At 38.7% G+C, this 18,978-nt stretch overlaps 3 protein-coding genes across 5 annotated transcripts in view; 2 read left to right on the top strand and 1 right to left on the bottom strand.

The window, feature by feature from the left end:
* The first annotated feature begins 216 nt into the window (after positions 1-216).
* Positions 217-8,898, top strand: LOC112155343 (zinc finger protein 292). The gene is made up of 11 exons (XM_024286888.2): positions 217-387; positions 1,156-1,301; positions 1,527-1,608; positions 1,854-1,989; positions 2,757-2,959; positions 3,227-3,363; positions 3,652-3,793; positions 3,960-4,244; positions 4,324-5,466; positions 6,393-7,177; positions 7,250-8,898. Exons 1-11 carry the CDS (start codon positions 262-264, stop codon positions 8,277-8,279), a joined length of 4,215 nt encoding a protein of 1,404 aa, XP_024142656.1. The 5' UTR covers positions 217-261; the 3' UTR covers positions 8,280-8,898.
* A 471-nt stretch (positions 8,899-9,369) lies between these two features.
* On the bottom strand, positions 9,370-18,336 carry zgc:152951 (uncharacterized protein LOC569013 homolog). Of its 3 annotated transcripts, none has more exons than XM_024286677.2 (12): positions 18,225-18,336; positions 17,846-17,891; positions 16,789-17,028; positions 16,568-16,685; positions 14,778-14,930; positions 14,512-14,706; positions 12,957-13,030; positions 12,639-12,836; positions 12,257-12,394; positions 11,879-11,968; positions 11,646-11,789; positions 9,370-11,567 (listed from the first exon to the last, which is right to left on the bottom strand). In XM_024286677.2, exons 1-12 carry the CDS (start codon positions 18,317-18,319, stop codon positions 11,439-11,441), a joined length of 1,620 nt encoding a protein of 539 aa, XP_024142445.1. In that variant the 5' UTR covers positions 18,320-18,336; the 3' UTR covers positions 9,370-11,438. The 3 variants fall into 3 exon arrangements, with proteins under 3 accessions (XP_024142445.1, XP_024142446.1, XP_024142447.1); XM_024286678.2 differs by lacking the exon at positions 18,225-18,336 and adding an exon at positions 17,964-18,175; XM_024286679.2 differs by lacking the exons at positions 14,512-14,706; positions 14,778-14,930.
* Positions 18,337-18,359: 23 nt separating this feature from the next.
* Positions 18,360-18,978, top strand: part of lg21h3orf38 (linkage group 21 C3orf38 homolog) — a 5,814-nt gene continuing 5,195 nt past the window's right edge. The window contains exons 1-2 of the mRNA XM_024286681.2: positions 18,360-18,510; positions 18,714-18,889. Of these exons, the coding sequence (XP_024142449.1) occupies positions 18,384-18,510; positions 18,714-18,889 (303 nt within the window). The 5' untranslated portion in view covers positions 18,360-18,383. The remainder of the gene's footprint in view (positions 18,511-18,713; positions 18,890-18,978) is intronic.

Raw genomic sequence — 18,978 nt, 5'->3', positions numbered from 1 at the left:
TATTATATTATTATATTTTGTATATAATGTTACTTTAAATGAGTAAAATAAACATGTAATAATAAATAATAATAAAAAAAGAACAAAAAATTTAATGACTAAAATTATTATTATTACCACCATACTAAGAGTTTCGCAACCCAGAGGCGCAAAATTTACACCGGAGTTGCCAGGTTGGAGGTTGTCTTTCTTTATTCCACGAGAGGACACCGAGGCAACAACCTTGGCAACCACGACTATGCGCAGGATACAGCAGGCAGTATGGCGGACAACGAAAGTGATTTGGAAACATACGGGCTGGAATTAGCTCTCGACACGCTCTGTCTAAGGTATTGCAGCAGGGAGTCATCTCTAAGCAGCAAAGACTACTGTTCCAAGTTTTGTGAGGTATGTTGGGTTTATTTTTTAGCTAATAATCAACAAAATTGTTGACTATTTGTGGCTAACGCGGCTAGCTTTGCTAGCTAACGTTAGCCATCAGGCTAGCTGTATTTTACAGTAACAACTACCATTACCCGTCAGAATTGTAACCCTACTGGATAAACCATATTTATTATGCGTTATATACATTTCATATTCAGATAACTTTGTCTCGAAATTGTGTTTTGGACTAACATTTGTATAAACGTGGTTTCATTTGTGCTTAAAGAAGCTAAGCTTGTTGACCCAATGTTGAAGAATTTAGACAACAATACTTCTTCAAAACTTCAATTGCTGAATGGTTGATAATAAGATAAATAATATTTAAGCTGGGAAATCGTTTGAAAGTCCAAAATAGAAGCTTGAGTACAGTTTTGCTTTTGTCACATTTTGTACATTCAGTGCAGAGATTGGGCAGTACAGTGCATTATGCTTTCAGTTTCCATTTTTATAACAGCTTCTGCAATGGTGGAAAACGTGTATAGCCCCAATAGTTAACTATTTCTCTTCTTTCAATCCTGGCTGTTAGTGCACCCTAGAATGTAAAGCCAGCCCATTAATTAATATAATCCAATCAAGAATAAGTGCAACTAAGTCCTCCATTCAGTCCAATTAAATTAAGGATTCCTCTATATTGGGGCTGCACTTGGTTGACCATATATCTACTTGAGATGTCAATCTTCTTTCATTCACGCCGCTTCTTTCTTGGGGTCTGTTTTTTTTCCTTCTTAACAGCTAGTTGAGGAGTACACAGGTCAGTGGCAAGTTCCCCTCCCTCAGTTGAAGGTGCTGAGGACAGCGCTCTGCAGCTTCACCAGAGCCACAGCCGGCTTTCCAGATGACTGTCAAAACATCCAATATGTTCTCAGCAGTCTGGCATTGTAAGTGCCTTTTACAGGCTTTCATAATCATAACAAATTAACTCTCATCCTTAAAACGGAAGTACACGTTAAATGTGGTATTAACCAACCTAAAAATCCCCCATCTCCTCTTTTATCAACTACTTTCTGTCTCTTGTGTTTCCATCCTTATACCTCAGAATGTAGTTTTTAAATCTGCCATTTGTGTGATGTAAACATAAGTTTGACCCCCGTGTTGTGTTACAGGAGTTTCTTTGAGCTGATGCTGTTCTTTAGCAAGGAGGAGTTTGTGGAAGAACCTTTAAAAGACATTCTTGATTCTTTTCAGGTGAGAACATCTGAGAGTTTTGGTCCCTAATTTCAATTTCCCCTCAATGTTTTTTCAACTATCAAAATGTAATTTGTTATCAGCTATTTTCATTGTGGAACTTTATTTACTACTTTTTCTTCAGAAGCAATCATAACAAAGCAAAGTGTTATTGTGACAATACCAAATATCACTGTATCAGTTGTAAGGCTATGTGGACATACCTGTATCCTTTTAGAAAATTAGAGTGGGTGTTGTTTTTTCAGGAATGCCACTTCAAGCTCCTGAGACATAGGAACATCTACCTTCAGCACTTGAAGCAGGTTATTAAAGGAGGGGGCCCGTGGGAGAATCCTGTCCTTCAGGGAATCTTGAAAGAAGCGGATTTGCCACAAAATGAGGGTATGTATTACAGAAAACATAAGGAAGTTTGTCTTTGGAAGAGTAGTTCTTTAATGCAAAAACTTAGATTAGCTTTAAACATGAAATTGTTAAGATTTTGTTTATTTCCCCTTTAAAATATTCCACATTTGCAATGAATTTGCATTCGTGGGACGAGGATCAGAGGGGATTGTGTGGGTTGAACCCATGAAAAATCGAGCTAAATCTTCTCTGCCATTCCCAAACAGTTTATTCTGTCATTGTTGGATTGGCTGCCTGAAGACAAATATGCTGCCACATAGTATTTACTTACTTTTTAAGTATATTTACATCCAATAACACTAACTGTAATCTCTCTAAAACCCAGTGTAGAAGAGAATACATTTAAAGTTGACCGTTTATTGTTTGCTTGAGTGAAAAAGGTGCAGGTACAGAATGAGTGTTGTGGCATGTTATCTTCAGTTTTTCCCTAAATCTGTCATCACTATGAATTTGTAATGTTTGGTAAAAAGGGGTTAGTTTAAACCTATTTTTGTTGTAGCTCTGAGAATTAATTTCTAAAGATCAAGTTTTTTTTTTTTTTTATTGGAGTATTAACTTTTTGGCTCATACAGCCTTAGAAAAGTGCCTGCTTTAACATTAAGACGAGGAGTAAAGGAATAAAAAAGTATTTGAACCCCCTCAAATAAGTTCCATGAGTGTCACTTTACTTTTCAAGATGATGGCAACTTCACTATTGTTCCGAAACATCTATTCTGATTTCTATATGTTCTTACTTTCTGAAACAGTGGAGGACTTCTTAAGCTCAGAGCTGCCCATTTTCTTGGAGCTGCGCGTTCGATATCTCCAAGCTTGTGAACGCATACAGGAGGCTATGACCCTGGCTAAAAGCTGCCTGGAAAATCATGAAGCAGGACAACATCTCTACTTCCACCAGGCCTACCTGACCTGTCTCTACAAGGCTTCTCTGTATGAAAACCTTAACAAAGAGGTGAAGAACTTCTCTGAAAATCTGTGTATTTGAGGTCTGTTACTTTTGAAAAAGGATACAAATTTGATGACCTTTTCTTATGTTGCTGGTTAGCTTCAAATGAAATTGTCTCTGGGTAAATCCTATTTTACTTGTCATGTAATTAGTCTTATTTTGCATTGGAAAAAAATGCTTCCTGTTATGGTCACCTAATCCAAGACATCTATGTTAACAAGTACTGTGCAATAAAAAAAAAAAATTGTTGAATATATATGATGTCCTCCTCAGATGGCAGAAATAGACGGCCGTGACGCAGTGGAGATTATCTGCAATACCGAGAGTGTGGAAAAAGATGAACTTCTGCTGTCGCTTTGCAAAGCTTTCCTCACTCGGCAGCTTCACAACGGAGACATGTATTACATCTGGTAAGATGGACCTAATTCAAGGCTGCTGGCCTACTATTTTCTTTTTAGTGTTTCTGCCCTTAAAGTTCTTTATGAGTACAAGTAACCTGAGTGAGGTAGTTAGAAGATAGGATGAAGAAAAGAATGATAAGTGTCACGATGACCCTTTATTACTAGAGTTTAACATGCATTTTAGTTGACTTTACTGGAAGTTACAATGCTCTGTACTTCCCGTTCTATCAATTATTAAACTTTTTAGATCAGAGGAGCTCTGCCATGGCGAGGTTTAACTGATTTGACTTCTTTCAGGGACTTGGTTTTCATCTGGAGCAGACTGTATCTCAGGGCCCATCCGTCTAGACAAGGCTTCCTCACTGAATGCTTACAGTTGGCCTCCTCTGCTACCAACGTGAGAGCCATCTTCCCCTTCATCAAACTGGTCACTACAGAGGTGAGTCTCCACAAGTCATATTCTCCAACCCTTCTGAATAAAATCCTTATATTTACCCTCTTTATTAATTGTTTTAAGGTTATGCACCTTATGTTTAAGGACTCACTTTTTCAAAGCAAGAGCAGTTTTCCTTTATTTGGCTTACTGTTTTCTTTCCTTTGAATAGCTTGGAAATAAAGGAGTGGAGGTGTGCGTGGAGCTTTGTGCCAGAGCGCTGCAGCTGTGCGATAAGCAGGCTGACACTGTAACTCAGTCGCTTGTCTGCAAGACCATAGCCTTCCTACTGCCTCATGACCTGGAGATCTGCCGAGCGTGTGCCCTGCTCGTGTTCTGCCAGGAGAGGAGCCTGGAGGCCTACCGAACTGTCTGCCTGCTTTACATGCATCCTGATCAGGAGGCGAATCCTGACAGCAACCCTGTCCGGACGAATGTTCGCTTCCATATTCTGCAGGTATGTTAAAAAAGAAAAAAAGTTCTTAAGGAAAGTGATCTTTATGAGTTTATCACTTTTTGTAAATTATTTTTTTCAGATGCTCAAGGAGCGCTTGTGTTTTGACCCAGAATTTTGGAACCTACTAACGCTTAGAACTCATTGTTTGGAGTTGATGAGTGACAAGGTCACCAAGGATGCTGTTCTCAGTGAGATGAAGGAGGAAGAAGAAAGAGAGTGCACCCAAGAATATTTGCCAAATAAATCAGCGCATAGCTCATGCATTCTCGGTTTAAAATCATGCCACTGTAGTCCAACTGCAACTCCAAGCAAAACGCTACCAGAACAGAAACTTGAAAACGGGGCGGAAGAAAAGTCAGAGCAAAGCGATGCACATTTGAGAAGGATGAAATGGAGAAGACGAAAGAGAACAAAAATAATCTCCAGTGAGGAGTTTGATCTGGATCCAGAGATCACATATGACCTCAAATCAACCTCTTTGGGTAGCAAGCCCACATATTCACTACGGCGGAATCACGCAAAGACGGAAAATTCTGCCTCTCTTAAGCTCCCTCTGAACCGCAAGAGGGAATACTTGTCGAGATGTGTGAAGAGTCAAATACTAAAGAGAAAAGGGCGAAAGAGAAGATGGTTGGAGGGTCTTCCACGGCTCGAGCAGTCACAGGCAGTTAAAGAGAATATAGTCATAGTTAGAGGGCGAAAGCGGGGAAGGAAGCCTTTACATAAACTGGAGCTCTCTTATCCAGACAATGAAATGAACCTCGAGAAAGAAGGTGATGATGTCAACGAAAAAACTGGCATGCGTGACACAGTGCAGGATTTGCCTTACCGGGATCAAAATCTGGAAAACCAGAATGAGGAGAAAGAGAATAAACCTGAGCATCCAAGTGTCCCTGGGAATGAAAACGGATGCCACGCAAGCACAGTCCGTGGTATTACTCAACAAATTCAAGAAGAATCTCCAGCTCAGTTTGTGTCCGAGCCACATGGAGACCCACCGACTCGCCCTCAAATCAATATTCCTCTTGTAGAAGCTAATCCTGAGCTTGACGGACCACTGCTGAAGTTACTCGAGTGTCCCATCGAACTGTTGCACAACTATTCCCTTCTATCCCAACAGCTTGAAAATGAGAACGAGGAGCTTCTGGAAAGTAAACAATCCGATGACAGTGCAAAAGAAGACCTCCAGCCGGAACAGGATATAGAAATCCCAAACCTTGAGGTAAGTTGTGTTTACTTCAATAATCTTACAGATAATGCACTAAAAGATGGTAATTGAGTGCATGAAAGAGTAGGAAAATGTAATCGAACAAAACAAATTGCTCTACTATTTATGATTTTGAAGACGGTGAAGTTTGCTGCAATGAATCCAGTGTTTTTTTTTTTTAACGTTTGCTTGATTTATCAGCATGTAGATTTGCTTTAGTATAAAGGCAGTGTGACATTTGTTTTAAATATTGTATTTTCAGATCTTTAGAGAAAAAAAAATCATTTATTATTTAAGAAAGGTTGAGCTTAAAAAATATATATATAAGGTTTTGTTTTAAAGACCCACTCCAGTCATGTTTTGAGCTATTTTCAAAGCCTTTCCAGTGGTCTTTTAGTTATGACTATGCAATTTTTAGCTTAAATAAAAAAGTGTCATTTTCTAAGAGAAAATTCCTGCAGAGCAGCAGTAGTTCATTAGAATTTTGCTTTTGAGTTGTGGATGGGACTGTTGGCGCATAACAACCCCGTCCTCTTCCCCTTCCTGTGGCTGAGAGCTAGGAACTGGGAGCTTGTGCCACGCCTAGCATATACTCTACATCACAAATGCGCTCTTTCTCAAACAGCATTTTTTTCTGCTCCTGATTCACAACGATTTGCATGAAGAAATACTCAGAAATGCAATTTTGAGCTTCATTTTCAAAATATTCTTCCTCCATCATAAGAACGTAACAAAATAATGTAAAAAATACAAATTTAATCATAGTGGATCTTGAAAGAGCGCCATGTTGAAGGCGGGATTAATTTTGTTTTAAGAAAGTAGAAATAATCTTTGAAAAAAACAAGATTACGCTTTAAGGATGTTCAGGTTTCTTGGATTGACTGTTTCCATTGAATATGCCTCAAGTTGTTCTAATTGTTGTTTCTTTGTCTTTCATTCAGCTCAAACCCAAAACGACATGGAGGGATAGAGTTCTCCGGACTCAAAAATACGGCCATTTATCATACCGCTGCAACCTCTGCTGCAAAACCTATAAGGGTCTGAATGTGATGAGGCATGCAATTTCCCATCTGAAAAATGGAAAACCGAAATGCATCCTCTGTGGGAAACGCTTCAAACAGTTCCCTCTGGCCAAAAAGCACGTTCTGGACCACATCGATGAAATGTGCAAACAGAAACCCCCAGATAAGGAGCCAACCACTGAGACAACTCCAGCTGCAAATGGGATTATAGACAACACTAAAAAGCCTTCAGAGTCTCACCATGAAGGTAAGACTTCATCTGCTAAAGTTGAAGCTTCAGAGCAGAAACCCAAAGGTAAACCCAAACTGGAAAGTCTCACAAGGGAAGAACGAATCATCAGGAACGTCCGCATCCTCCTCAAAAAGACCTCTGGGATTCATAAAAAAGACGCAGACTCCAAGACACTCAGGCAGATGGACTTCAAGGATGAGCAAGTGATCATCACAGACGATCTGATCGTCATAAAAGAGCCATTTCTAATACAGAATAAAGAGGGAGGAGAGGACCAGGAAACGCCAGCAGGAGAAAACGGCTGCAGTGTGGAAATAAAGTTCCACTTGTGCCCGTCAGACTCCTGTGATAAAGTCTTCATGAGGTTAGGCTGCACACTGATGAAGCATGCTCTGAAATGCCATGTGAATGAGGAGAAAGTGCTGGAGAAGACTTTTCTCTGGTCCAAGCGAAGGTGCAGCTTCTGTCTCAGGTATTATTCCGTTTCAAATCTTAGTTGAAGTTGTTTTTCCTCAATAAAAATAATTCTGCTTTTCTCTTACAGGCAGATTCATTTTTATCAGCATTACAAAGACCACGTGAAGCTTCACGGGCCTTCTCTGCCGTATTTCTGCTACCATTTGGAGTGTACCAAACGTTACGCTCAGCAGCAGGAGTTAAAGGACCACGTCAAGACCCATCAGCCCTTCAGACCTCACTGTCAATTCACAGACTGTGAGAAGCTCTTCTCAAACTGTCAGGGTGTCTTTGACCACGAATGGAGGCATTATGTCCCCGCTCCACAAAAAGAAGAGTTGGAGCCTGTACCCACCGTAGTGAAACAGCCCAGCTCTGAAGCTCCATGGAAGCAGAGAGTGAAGATTGAAGAGATCTGGCTGCAAAGCAGGAAGGTAGAAGGTTCCACTTTGGATGTTCACGTGGACAGGATTAAAGCTGCGGAGGAAATGTGTAGAGGAAGTGTCCCAGATGAAAGCCCAAACCTGTCAAACTCTGAGAATTGTTTCAAAGAAACTGGTGATAATCAACAAGTGGAAAGTGATAGACCAACCGTCAATGGGTGTGAAGATGTTCCACAGGAGCCGAACACCAATTCCACAACCCCCGCTACCATTAAGAGTTCCGTTAAGAAAAATCAAAAGAAAGTTCCTAGAGATTGGGACGTAATAGACGTAAAAGAGGTGGAGGATGTGTCCACTCTGGCTGAAGGGATCCAGAAAGATGTGGGTGAGCCGCACATCACCGAGCACAAAACCTTCAAGCCTGAAGACCCCGCCTACGCACCTTTTGTCAAAGCTCCTTTCATCAGACCGCCGCCCTCCACGTACCTGGACGAGTCAGTCCTCTCCATGCCCAAGAGAAGGGCTTCAGACCAGCCCCCGCCTAAGAAATACTACAACAAGAAAAACAAACCCACCCAAAAAGACGCAAATGAGGTTGCGCCGGCCCCAAAACAAATCCGACACCGCTGTGACAAATGTCTGTCCTCTTTCAACACTTCAGAGGAGCTGCAGAAGCATCAGACCCTCAACACCTGTTCTTCTCTCTTTGGTTTTGACTCAGATGATGAAAGCTAAACTTGTTTTTCAGAACAGGTGCTAACTCTTTGAAATTATACAAAATGACAAAAAAATCACTTGCAAATGAAACAGATTTATAGATTCAAGACGCTTCACAAATAGTGTGCAGAACTTACAGGTCTGTATGTTCAGCAAATGTGTTCTTCCAAATGAAAAGGCACAGATGAGCCTTAGTTTTGCTCTGGAGCATCCAGAGTTGGTTCATCCTTGGAGGATGCTTCGTAAATAAAACCTATCATGGAAAACCCTCATCCCACAACCTCATCTCTGGACAAGAACCCAACCGTTTTTTCAGTCAGAGACATCTTCAGATCTACCAGAATCCTGATCACTTCTTGCACACAGCTATAACTCACTGCAATGTTGGAAAATAACTACTTTTTTCTGATTTGTGAATTTGAATTGAAAAAGAATTCTAACTTTGATGTTACAAAGACAGCTGAAAGTTAAATTGTTATATAAGTCATAAAAAGAACAGTGTCTGATAAGTAGTAAAAACCTATAGGGATGGTGCTCATTATTTGAGTTTGCATTTCATCCAGTATTTTGTTAAACCTGCATTGGAACGGCCTGAAATATGTGTATTTGTTTGTGAAACAATAAAATGTAAAATAGTGCCAAAACTGATTTACAGTGTTTAAACTGTAGAGAGAATAACAAGCTAAAAAACAATTAAATGTACAATACTTTGTATTGGTTAAGATGTACAAACTTCTTAATGGTTGATAATGCAGATTTTTTTTTTCTTTTTTGTGTGCATTGTTTTAAATAAAACTGCATTAACTCTTATTTATATGTACAAATGTAAACTTTTTTTAAACAATATTTGCAACATTTATTTTCTTAAAAGTGATTGAATTTGATTAAATAAATTGTTAAACACTCTTCATATGAAATGATTTTCTTTCTCATATTCATAGACAACCTTTTCCCTCCCAACAAAACAATATTGTAAAATCTAATAAAGTAATAACTGATTTAAAAAGAGAAGTTCTCCCTTTAAACCAACTGCTACCAGATTGTGAATGTGCTTTAGTTGCACCAATACGTTCCAGCAAATGCAATGAAGAAGCACAATTACAGCAGACAGACTACATAATACATCTTTATTTTCAGCATTGCATATATCACTGTTGAACACATTTGAACCCCAAGAAGTGGGACTATAAAACAGTATCATAACTAGATATTTAAAAGGGGTTTGCATCACAAATATGAGGTATTTTTAAGAGGTGCTGGGAACTTTAAACGTCTTTTCTTTCTTAAACAGCCTTTATCTTTATCGCTGAAAGATAGAATTCATAGAGAAAGTGCAAACAAGTTTTAACACAAGACTACTAAATATTTAATTTTTAGTTGTAAATTCATGGCACAGCAAATGATGTTGGTGCTGCCAGAAAAGAGGCTTAAAAGAAGAGAAAGTTGAAGGATGAAGTTAAGGAGGAATGTTGATGTAAATGGAGAGGATAATTTGCTGTGGTGACTCCTAAAGTAAGCAGCCAAAGAGAAGTATATGAAGGACATCCGTCTGTATAGATTGTGGTTGTTTGTTTTCATGTAAAAATCAGAACTAACTTTAATGCCAAAACTTTAGAAGCAATTCAGTTCTTTTTGTTTTGTTTTTCCTGCTAAAAATCAGCATTCAAAAGTTTTCTAGTAATCCATGCAGCAGCAGCAGCTCTGAAACATGCTGTTAAACTGTTAATGTGACAGTACAAACTCGAGGAAAGTATCTGAAAATAAAAACAACACTTTGCTGTGCAAACGTGTCGACAGGACAGTATCTGCATGCATCATTCAAGTCTGCGGTCCTTTCAATAGCATGGTTACTATTTTTGGACTAAGAAAACTACATTTTTAAACTATTATGTAGAAAAGTGTAGCAGATCTTGCATAGAAAATCGTACAATGCAAACAGATTAATTTACTAAAGACTAGATACTCCCTTATATTCAAGTTTGTTTTTGCTTCATTTGGTTTTAAAATAATTAAATTCAATTCAAATATATTTTACATATTTCTATATTTGTCCTAAAGCCTGTAAGTGTATAATATTTTAACTTAATATCTCCTTTTATTATTTTAATCACTTAAGAACTTGTTTAAATTACTTGTTTTTTTAAGGAGTAAACACTTAAATCTGCATTATTATTAGAAATAGCACAAAATACTTTATTTAAAGCAACAAAACTCTTCACTAATAGTAAATGACTGATATAAAAAGATTAGGAAAAGCTTCATCGTTTGCTATAATCATTTACTTTTTGAAATCCATTTACAGGTCAATATAAATTATGTATTTAGAAGAAAAAACAATACTCTCAAATATTTGAACTGCTCTTAGAGAGCTTTCAAATCTGCAAAGTGTCAGTGCGCTCCACAAAGTTTTTAGAATGTGACTGTACTGTAAATTACAATGGAAGAACTGGATTCTCAAAGGGCTGACGACATACAAAAACAGAGAAAAGGACTGAAGATTAGATAGAGTAAGGCAGAAATGAAACACAGGAGGTTATGTGACAGAACCTACTCCCATTTTTGCTTGTAGTTTTCTGCAGATTACCGGTACACATGCTAAGAAACTTTAAATCTGCTCACAGCTGCTTTTTTAGCTACATTTCAGTTATTTCAAGTGTAAAATCAAGCATTTAATTAGCTATCCCATGCAGAAGAAAGCAGCTTTAAACTTACAGAAAAAAAATGATGCTGGAAAAAAAGCATGCCAATGTGAATCTTTAGGTTTGCTACACATGAAAGAGCAGGTTTGTGAATGATATGGCTTAGAAAGGCAGCTCTGATGAAACCTGCCACATGATTACCCTGGCTAATGAGAAACTGCACTGAGAGCACACTCCTGAGTTTTAGGCATGGACAGGCCAGCACAAAGCTAATGAGCATTCAAGTTTATAGCATAGAATGGATGTTTGAATCTATAAGGTAAGCTGATGAAATATATGCTTGTTTTTTTGTCAAAACGTTTCCCTTTTAAAGACGGAAAGCAATCCAAAGTGGTTTTTAGTTAGAGAAAGTCTGCCTAAAAAGCATTTTTGCGTGTTAGTGCAAATGTGCATCTCATCCAGGTTATAATTCATTCACCTTGCAGACAGGTAAATGCAGCTCAGTAGAAACAAACGAGGTACAAAATTGCGTGCATGCTCAGTGGGAGCTGTTGGAGCTCCAGTCGTAAGGGAGGAAGCTGACTTTGGTCTTTCCGCCTGAAAGAACACCCTGAAGGCTGGTCTTCTTTGGAGAGTCGCTCATGTGATCCAGCACCCATTTCAGAAGCTATTAAAGGAATAAAACAAGTATACTTTTTAATTTTAAGTCACCAGAAGCGCAAAAGAATGTTTTGCCTTATGATACCTTCTCATCTGTGTCTCCAAAATCCGCCCTGTACCACTTGAATATCTGACTGAGTCGCACCTCTCCTTTCCCAGAATCCACCACACAAGCGTCATCATTTTCCAGAAAGGCCTCAGCTGCTGTGCGGAGTTGGCTGTCGATATCCTGAGAGGATGAAACCCACAAACAATCACTGATGTCACAAAGAAGACTTATTTATTTGGAGTCAGTGCACAGATCTGAAACTAACTGACCTGTGGGGTGTATGTTTTAATAGGAGGGCAGCCCTTTGCTCCACAATTCAAGGCAAAATGAATGAGAGGCTCAACATCTGGGAGGGCCACCTAGTGGTCAATGGAGGGAGTTGTTTTCAGGTCAGAAAAACATTGAAATTCCAAAAATTTTCAAGAGGACCTGGCTGCAGACATTAATGGTCAGAACCAAAAATCGCTGAAAAAAACTTCATTTTAACTAACAGTTACAGTTTTTCCCATTTTAAAATGTAATAGGTTTCTGAACACCTTCGGGTTACGGGGAAATTGTATCATTTCCGCTTTTGCCTGATGTCTGGCGCCATCTTGTCCGCAGCCACATCCATCTCAATATTTTTAAATCACAGGAAGTCAGCACACCTGAAGCCGTGGATCCGTCTTGGAGAAAGGCTTTCGCAGCTGTGCCACACCTTTTCTGTTCCCTCTCAGGACGCCATTTTCAATGTCTTGTAATGTGAAAACCTCTCCTCCAATCAAGTAACTTACATAATTGAAGAACTAGAACATAAGATCAAACAATACTTTATAATCGTTGCTAAAAAAAAAGAAAAAGTAAAAACTAGATTATTATTCAAAAACAAATATAAACATGACAAATCTACTCAGACAAAACACATTTCACACATTTCCAGGTTTATTGTAAAAAAATTTTTCTTAATTATTAAATCAACTCTAAATACAAAAAAACTTTATATTTTTGGCTATAATGATATGTAACTTTCCATCAAACCTGTGTTCCTACCCTGTATCGATGCCACCAGTTGGTGGGGGCCCCGAGCCGTAGGTACCCGTGGATGACTAAGGCGTTGTATATGTTGATGAAGAAGGCCAGCTTCTCCTCCCGGCTCAGCGACAGCAGCTCCACCCTCTGGAGCTGAATGGCGAGGTCACAGTAGCGCTCGAACGCCGGGTTCACAGACATGCCTTTATAGTCAACAGACTGAGGGCGCAGAGAACAGGAGAAATGGAGAGCAATCACAAACAAGTGTGACCCACTTCATCCACACTGAGGGCACAGAGAAGGGCGGGTGGGGAGGCGGCGTGCGACCGAGGCCGTTACCTTGCCATCAGCAGAGAGATGCTCCGAGAATAGTTTCAGGATCATCTCTCGTAAAAGCAAAGACAGCTCAGCAGCTGAAAGAGGGAAAAAAGATGGTTGATGGTGGTTAGATGGGTCTAGTGAGACACACAGAACCAACAGATGAATGTTTGGAGAGTCAACACACTATTGAAAGTTCACAAAACTACTGAACAGGAAAAAAAGTATTACATTAAAATATTAAATTAAAGAAAAATCATTTTATATTTTGATCCTGGCTTCTGATTTTGGGGGAGGAGTCAAAATTGGGAATGAGATAAAACAGGCTTTTATTTGCTTTTCCATTATTTGACTAGCAAGAACTGAGCACCACAGACAGTCTTTCCTTCCTGTGGCGATAAAATTGTGTAACTCTTCTATGAAAACCAGCACATTTCCTAACACCAGCTGACAGCATTATTTTTTCCTTTTTTCACACTGAGAATTTCAACATTTATTTGAAAAATGTGTTTTGTTTGTTTGCCCGTGTTGAAACCTTCGGAGGACATTTAGCATATTGTGCTTTAGATCATTTGGTCAAAATATGAGTGGTGATTTTTTTTTTTTTACTTTAAATGTGAAACGGAGAAGTTTCAAGACTTTTTTTAAAGGCTTTTTAAGGTATTATTTTCAAATTTATAAATTTGATGCTTTTAAGACTCTGCGGGAACCCTGTGAAATGCAATTTCCCCCTAAGATAAACTATTTTGATTGGATTTGACTTGATTTACAAAACCTGTTAAAATTCAAGGTGTTACAAGAGAAACTGCAATGGCAAACATCCGATCTACATCTGCACACATTTATTATTTGTGGACCGACAGAAAAAAAGAACAGAACAAAAGGATTCACTTTGCTAAACAGGTTTGACTTGAGTTAGCTGGTTAATAAAAGCTGGGAAAACATTGAAAGCTTACACACAAGAAAAAAAAAAGTGACATTTCAAAAAATAAATTGTGAATTATATAAACCAAAAGACATCACTGCCAAGCAGAAGAAGGATTCTAAACAGGCCTTCAATGATTTAATTGTTTTGGGCTGTAAACATTTTGCTCATTTGAAATTAAATGCATAAACTATAAATTTCAAAACAAAAATGTCAAAAATAACTTTTCTGCACGGCAAGTTTCACAATCTACCTTCAATTTTTGTTTATTTTCAAAAACCAAACAACATTAGGAATTTATTATTGATAACATCCTGACTTATCCAAAAAAAAAATATATATATATATACTTTAAGCTCAGCAATTATCTGGTTGCTGAGTTATTGTGGGTTCTGCCAACTTTGAACCTTTATGAAAGGTTTAATGGACAGCCATGCTGCAGATTGTCTTTTTTTCCTGACTGACATGTAAAAAAGTAGATCACTGAAGCCTGCTTAAGCTTTCAACACCCACATATCCATCACAAACACACTGAGAAGAGCCGTCCACAGGTTCAGCAGCCAAAGAGAACTAGATTAGAGAGTGTTGAAGGGCGTTAATCAGCGGGGAATGTGAAGAGTGGGCGCTCCCCTCCTACCACACCTGACCTACCCTGTATGGGACTGCAGGTGGCAGTGCGTCCTGCATTGAGAGCCGAATGGGGGTCGTCTTCCAGCAGCCGGTACAGCGTCTCCGTGGCGTCTTTTTCCGCGACAAAACTGCTACCCTTCATCCCACAGCCATACACTCCCACCATGTACTTCTTCTGCAACAACGCCAGGCCCGTATGGCGAGCATCATCCCCGCCTGGCACGAAACGGCCACAGTTCAGAGCCGGACCGCGCTCGCCGGACACATGAGCGGAGCTTCTCACTTACCCATGCCCTTTTCTTTGTGCAGCCAGTCAACTAGCTGACTGCCTAAGAAGCTCATTTTGTACAAAGTCAGCCCCCTCCTGTGACTGCCAATCACACCTGCATGCTTGAAGTCCTCCACCAGGTCTGCCAACTCATCTCTTTCACACCTAAACTCTGAGTGCGTTGGAATGTCCCGACACAGCCAGAAAAAGACACACAAAGACATGGAAGTTCAAAGCATCAGCAGGCCGGGATATAACAAAATCCAACTGAAAGCTTTTCTACAAAAAAATAATTCAATCCAGTATTTATTTTTGTCCAATAAACTAATTAAAACCAATGTACAATTTCCAAAGTTGTGCTATACTAACTGTTTATGTAAAAGCAATACTTGTGTGACCACAAAAAAAAAGAAATCAGGGAAAAATCCTCTATACAAAGACCCACTCTGATGACATTTGTAATTCTAGTTCTTGAGGGATTTTTCTAATGATGGAGGACATATATGAAGAAAATTAAGCTCAAACTGCTTTCCTGAGTGATTTCTTTATTCACATTGTTGTGAATCAGGAGCAGATGAAAAAAAGTTGTTTGAAATAGAGATTTTGTGACCCAAAAATGGATGGGCCACAAGCTTCTTGCTTCACTCCAACTAGATCCGTGAACGACTTTGCTGGCTCTAAACTATACGGCTAAATAACTTCAATATAGCCTGCCATTTTTGCCTCACCGATAATAGTAGGTTGGGGGAGTGAGGGGCTGCAAGCTAGTGGAGGAGGGTGTAAACAGAGAGCTCTCAGAAATAGGAAAGGCTGGAATTGCTGCGCTAAAACAGCTCTGCCCAAATCTCTGAGGTGAAATTCTAATCAACTACTGCCGAAGTGTAGAAAGAATTAATGAAAAAACGTCATACGTTTTATGATTTACCCAAAAAAAAAACAGCCTACTAAGAATTAAAAGACAACTAGGAACAATTTATAATAGATCAAAAGATGATCAGAGTGGTCTTTGAATATTTAGAAGGAGGGTTAGAGATTTTTTTTGTTTTAATAATCACATCAAACAATATTTGAGACTTCTAATCAAATTTTTTTTTGCATAATCGGGAAGTCCAGGCATGCAGGACTCATGCAAATAAAGTCAAAAAGAACAACAAGAAGCTACAAATTAATTAAGACTTTTTGGGGGATTAAAAAAAATGGTTGAAATGTTTCCACAGAAATGTGCTGCAGTGTGTCTGATAAGCCCACATAATGAGAGACTGTGGAGCGAAGTGGTGCTGCTGGCCTGAGTAACACTATCAAGTTCCTCTTTCATTCACCTTTGAAGGACTTTGCAACACAAGACGAGCACAACACCTGCTGTTACCAAAACACACCAACGTGTCCACATGAGCGGCGCCGTTTCATAACCACTAGTTCTTCTTGGCTCTTCCTCAAACAAAGATGCAATAATATCGACAGTTTCTCTCTAAATAAAGTTTAAGTGACTTTCACAGAACTTTAAGAGCACAAAGTAATGCTCATTTTTAAGATCTTATTTTAAATCCCACAAATATTATTATCCACCATAAAGTTCATGACACATCTGTCCGTACTGTGATAATCCAAAATGCAGATTTCTGTCAACTTCACTCAGAATTGGAGTCTGTTCACTTCAACCACACACACAAAAAAAAAAAACTTTCATCAGAAAACTTCTAACCTCAAAATGCCCGGCATGTTGCACAATAAACTCCCAACACCCCCCTGAATGAAAGAGGACATTTTAGCTATTTGTCTGATTGATGTAAGGTGGGGATAACTGCTCACCGTTATCCGTCTCCAGGTCTGCACGCTCCGATGGATTCTCCTCAGGTAACGGGAGAGCATCAGCAGGCAGAGGTTCTGTCCTGACCAACGACACCAACCTCTGAAGCTCCTCAGGAGCCTAACATTAAAAAACATTAAAAAAAGTACTTACAAAAATAAAAGAGGAAATAAAAAAAAATAATAACACTTCAGCATTGCTTGGATTTTGTTTTCCTCCTCACCAATTTCTGCAGTTCTTCATTGCCCCCAACATAAACGCTGTTGAAGAAGATCTGGGGTACAGTGCTGCGACTCGTCAGCTCCTTCAACTTCGCCCTCAGCTCGGAATGCCTGCCGATGTCCACATCGTGCACTGGCACCCCTAATCGCCCCAGGGTGGCCTTCGCCTGCACGCAGTGTGGACAGCCCTGTATGGAGTACACGGTTATCTGGCCGGGAACACTGCTCGCAAACTCGCCCATCTGCAGAAGAAATACGAAAAAAAAAAACACAATTATTAATGTTAAATGTTAATTTAATACTTTTGTGTTTTAAGTATATTGAGTGTGTGAAGGTCTTTTTTTATATTTGAAAAATGTTGTTTACCATGTGAAGCACTTTGTATGAAAATGTTGCTTTACAAATAAAGTTTTGTTTGAATTAATATCTAGCATAAAATTTTATTCGCATTTTTTTAACTTCCTGGCAATTTCAATCAAACAAACAAGAGATAAACAAAAAAGTAAACAAAGAAAAATAATGCTGAAAGTCAGATAGTGTGAAAGGAAACCATTTTCATCACATTAAAGTTCCTGGTTCTTCAGAGTGCAAAGATTAAACTAATGTTGTGGAGAATATTACATATTTACCCCACGGGAAGGGGAAAAACTCTAAATGACTCCAAATCCTTGACTGTATATTTATAATAAGTAGGAACTTGTACAGTAGATGGTCCAAATTCTTTTAATATTTTTTAACATATGTCACAAAAGTGTTGGGATTTTTTAAGGACGGGAGAAAAAATCCACAAGTTTATAAAGAGAAAAAACAAACAAACAAACAAACAAAAAAATACAAATAAAATGTATAAACAAATAGTTTTTTTTTTAAAACTGAGCTTTTTTTGTCCAACAATTTTCCCCCTTACTCATACAAAAAATGAAATGCATATTTTTATTTATCTCTTAGATACTTTTCTCATCAGTTAATTGTTAGTATATATGTGCAATAATTAAATCCACACAATTCGCTGACACGCACATATTAAAAAAAAATCCAAACACAGCGGCAGCATTTTACCTTTCGATGTTTGGTGCTCCTGTCTGAAGACGAAGAACTATTAGCCCTGTTATTTAAAACATATTTATTACTGAATATGTGTAAGGCATGTAGAAAAGCTGTATTACAGGTAACATACAGCAGTGATCCTCAAAGAGACCCTTCCACCAGTGTTACATGGCTACAGCTCATTGGAGCATCGACTGTAGCTAGCAAGCCTGTTTAATGGTGCCTTCAAGTACTTCATGTAAACTTAAGTCTCCGACGGTGGTCCTGATGCATTCCCGTCGCCTCGGATGAATGTGAATCGGCATACAATTTCAAACAATAGTAATGATGTAAAATACTACTTTTAAATACTTTTATAGAATATAAAAAACAACAGTCATTTTTATACAACCTGCATTTGTCGGAGGTCGAGCCTTTTGAACGCAACATCAGCTGCGAAGCAACGGGAACGGTAATCCACAAAGCCTTGTTTCTACACGGATGCATTTTTCGCTGAACACATGGAAAGCTTTAAGGAATTGAGGGAGAGGAAGAATCGATCAGTGCAAATATGTCAGGTTTATCGACCAGAGAACGTGTTGGACTCAAAAAGATACTAGACTCAATGGAAACTTGTGACTTATTGTCACTCAATGATACCGTTACGAATAGGCTGATAAGGGTGGAAAACGTTGCAGGTAAGATTTCAACTTATTCTGAAAAGGACGAGGAAGTCTACACACTTATTTATTATTATTATTATTATTAGGCTTTGCATTCCAATCAATGTCAATAAAACATATTTTCCGTATTTTTCACTAAAACTATGCAGAACGTATACAATCATTTAATCAGTGCATCGTATTTACTCAACGGATTTGTTGTTTATTTCCCATTGCAGAGGCAAAAGAAGCCATTCTGTCCTTCTCTAAAAATGCAGAAGAGCTTCTGAAGAGAAGGAAGGTTCAGCGGGACCTTATATTTAAGTACCTAGTCAGTGAAGGAGTGAAAATGCTCCCGAGCAGCGATAAACACCAGCTGGTCACAAGAACACTGGAGCTGTGGTCTTCAGACATGGTAGGGACCGGAAGTCACGAGGACTTTTTGAGGAAAAAAGAAAATAAACTTGTTCTTAAAATTAAAACAGTCATAAATTGAAAATAATA

This window comes from Oryzias melastigma, linkage group LG21 (genome assembly GCF_002922805.2).
Source record: "Oryzias melastigma strain HK-1 linkage group LG21, ASM292280v2, whole genome shotgun sequence".
In the NCBI taxonomy this organism is placed as follows: Eukaryota; Metazoa; Chordata; class Actinopteri; order Beloniformes; family Adrianichthyidae; genus Oryzias; species Oryzias melastigma.
The sequence above is the reverse complement of the archived record's forward strand: the minus strand, read 5'-3'. Positions and strand labels throughout refer to the sequence as shown.

Excerpts from the sequence above, each read along its gene's own strand:
- zgc:152951 (XM_024286677.2), bottom strand. The coding sequence starts at position 18,319 with ATGCATCCGTGTAGAAACAAGGCTTTGTGGATTACCGTTCCCGTTGCT. Across the intron at positions 17,892-18,224 it reads TCGACCTCCGACAAATGCAG|GGCTAATAGTTCTTCGTCTT; the intron begins GTTGTATAAAAA and ends TTTAAATAACAG. Across the intron at positions 16,686-16,788 it reads ATGAAGAACTGCAGAAATTG|GCTCCTGAGGAGCTTCAGAG; the intron begins GTGAGGAGGAAA and ends TTTTAATGTTAG.
- LOC112155343 (XM_024286888.2), top strand. The coding sequence starts at position 262 with ATGGCGGACAACGAAAGTGATTTGGAAACATACGGGCTGGAATTAGCT. Across the intron at positions 2,960-3,226 it reads ATGAAAACCTTAACAAAGAG|ATGGCAGAAATAGACGGCCG; the intron begins GTGAAGAACTTC and ends TGTCCTCCTCAG. Across the intron at positions 5,467-6,392 it reads TAGAAATCCCAAACCTTGAG|CTCAAACCCAAAACGACATG; the intron begins GTAAGTTGTGTT and ends TCTTTCATTCAG.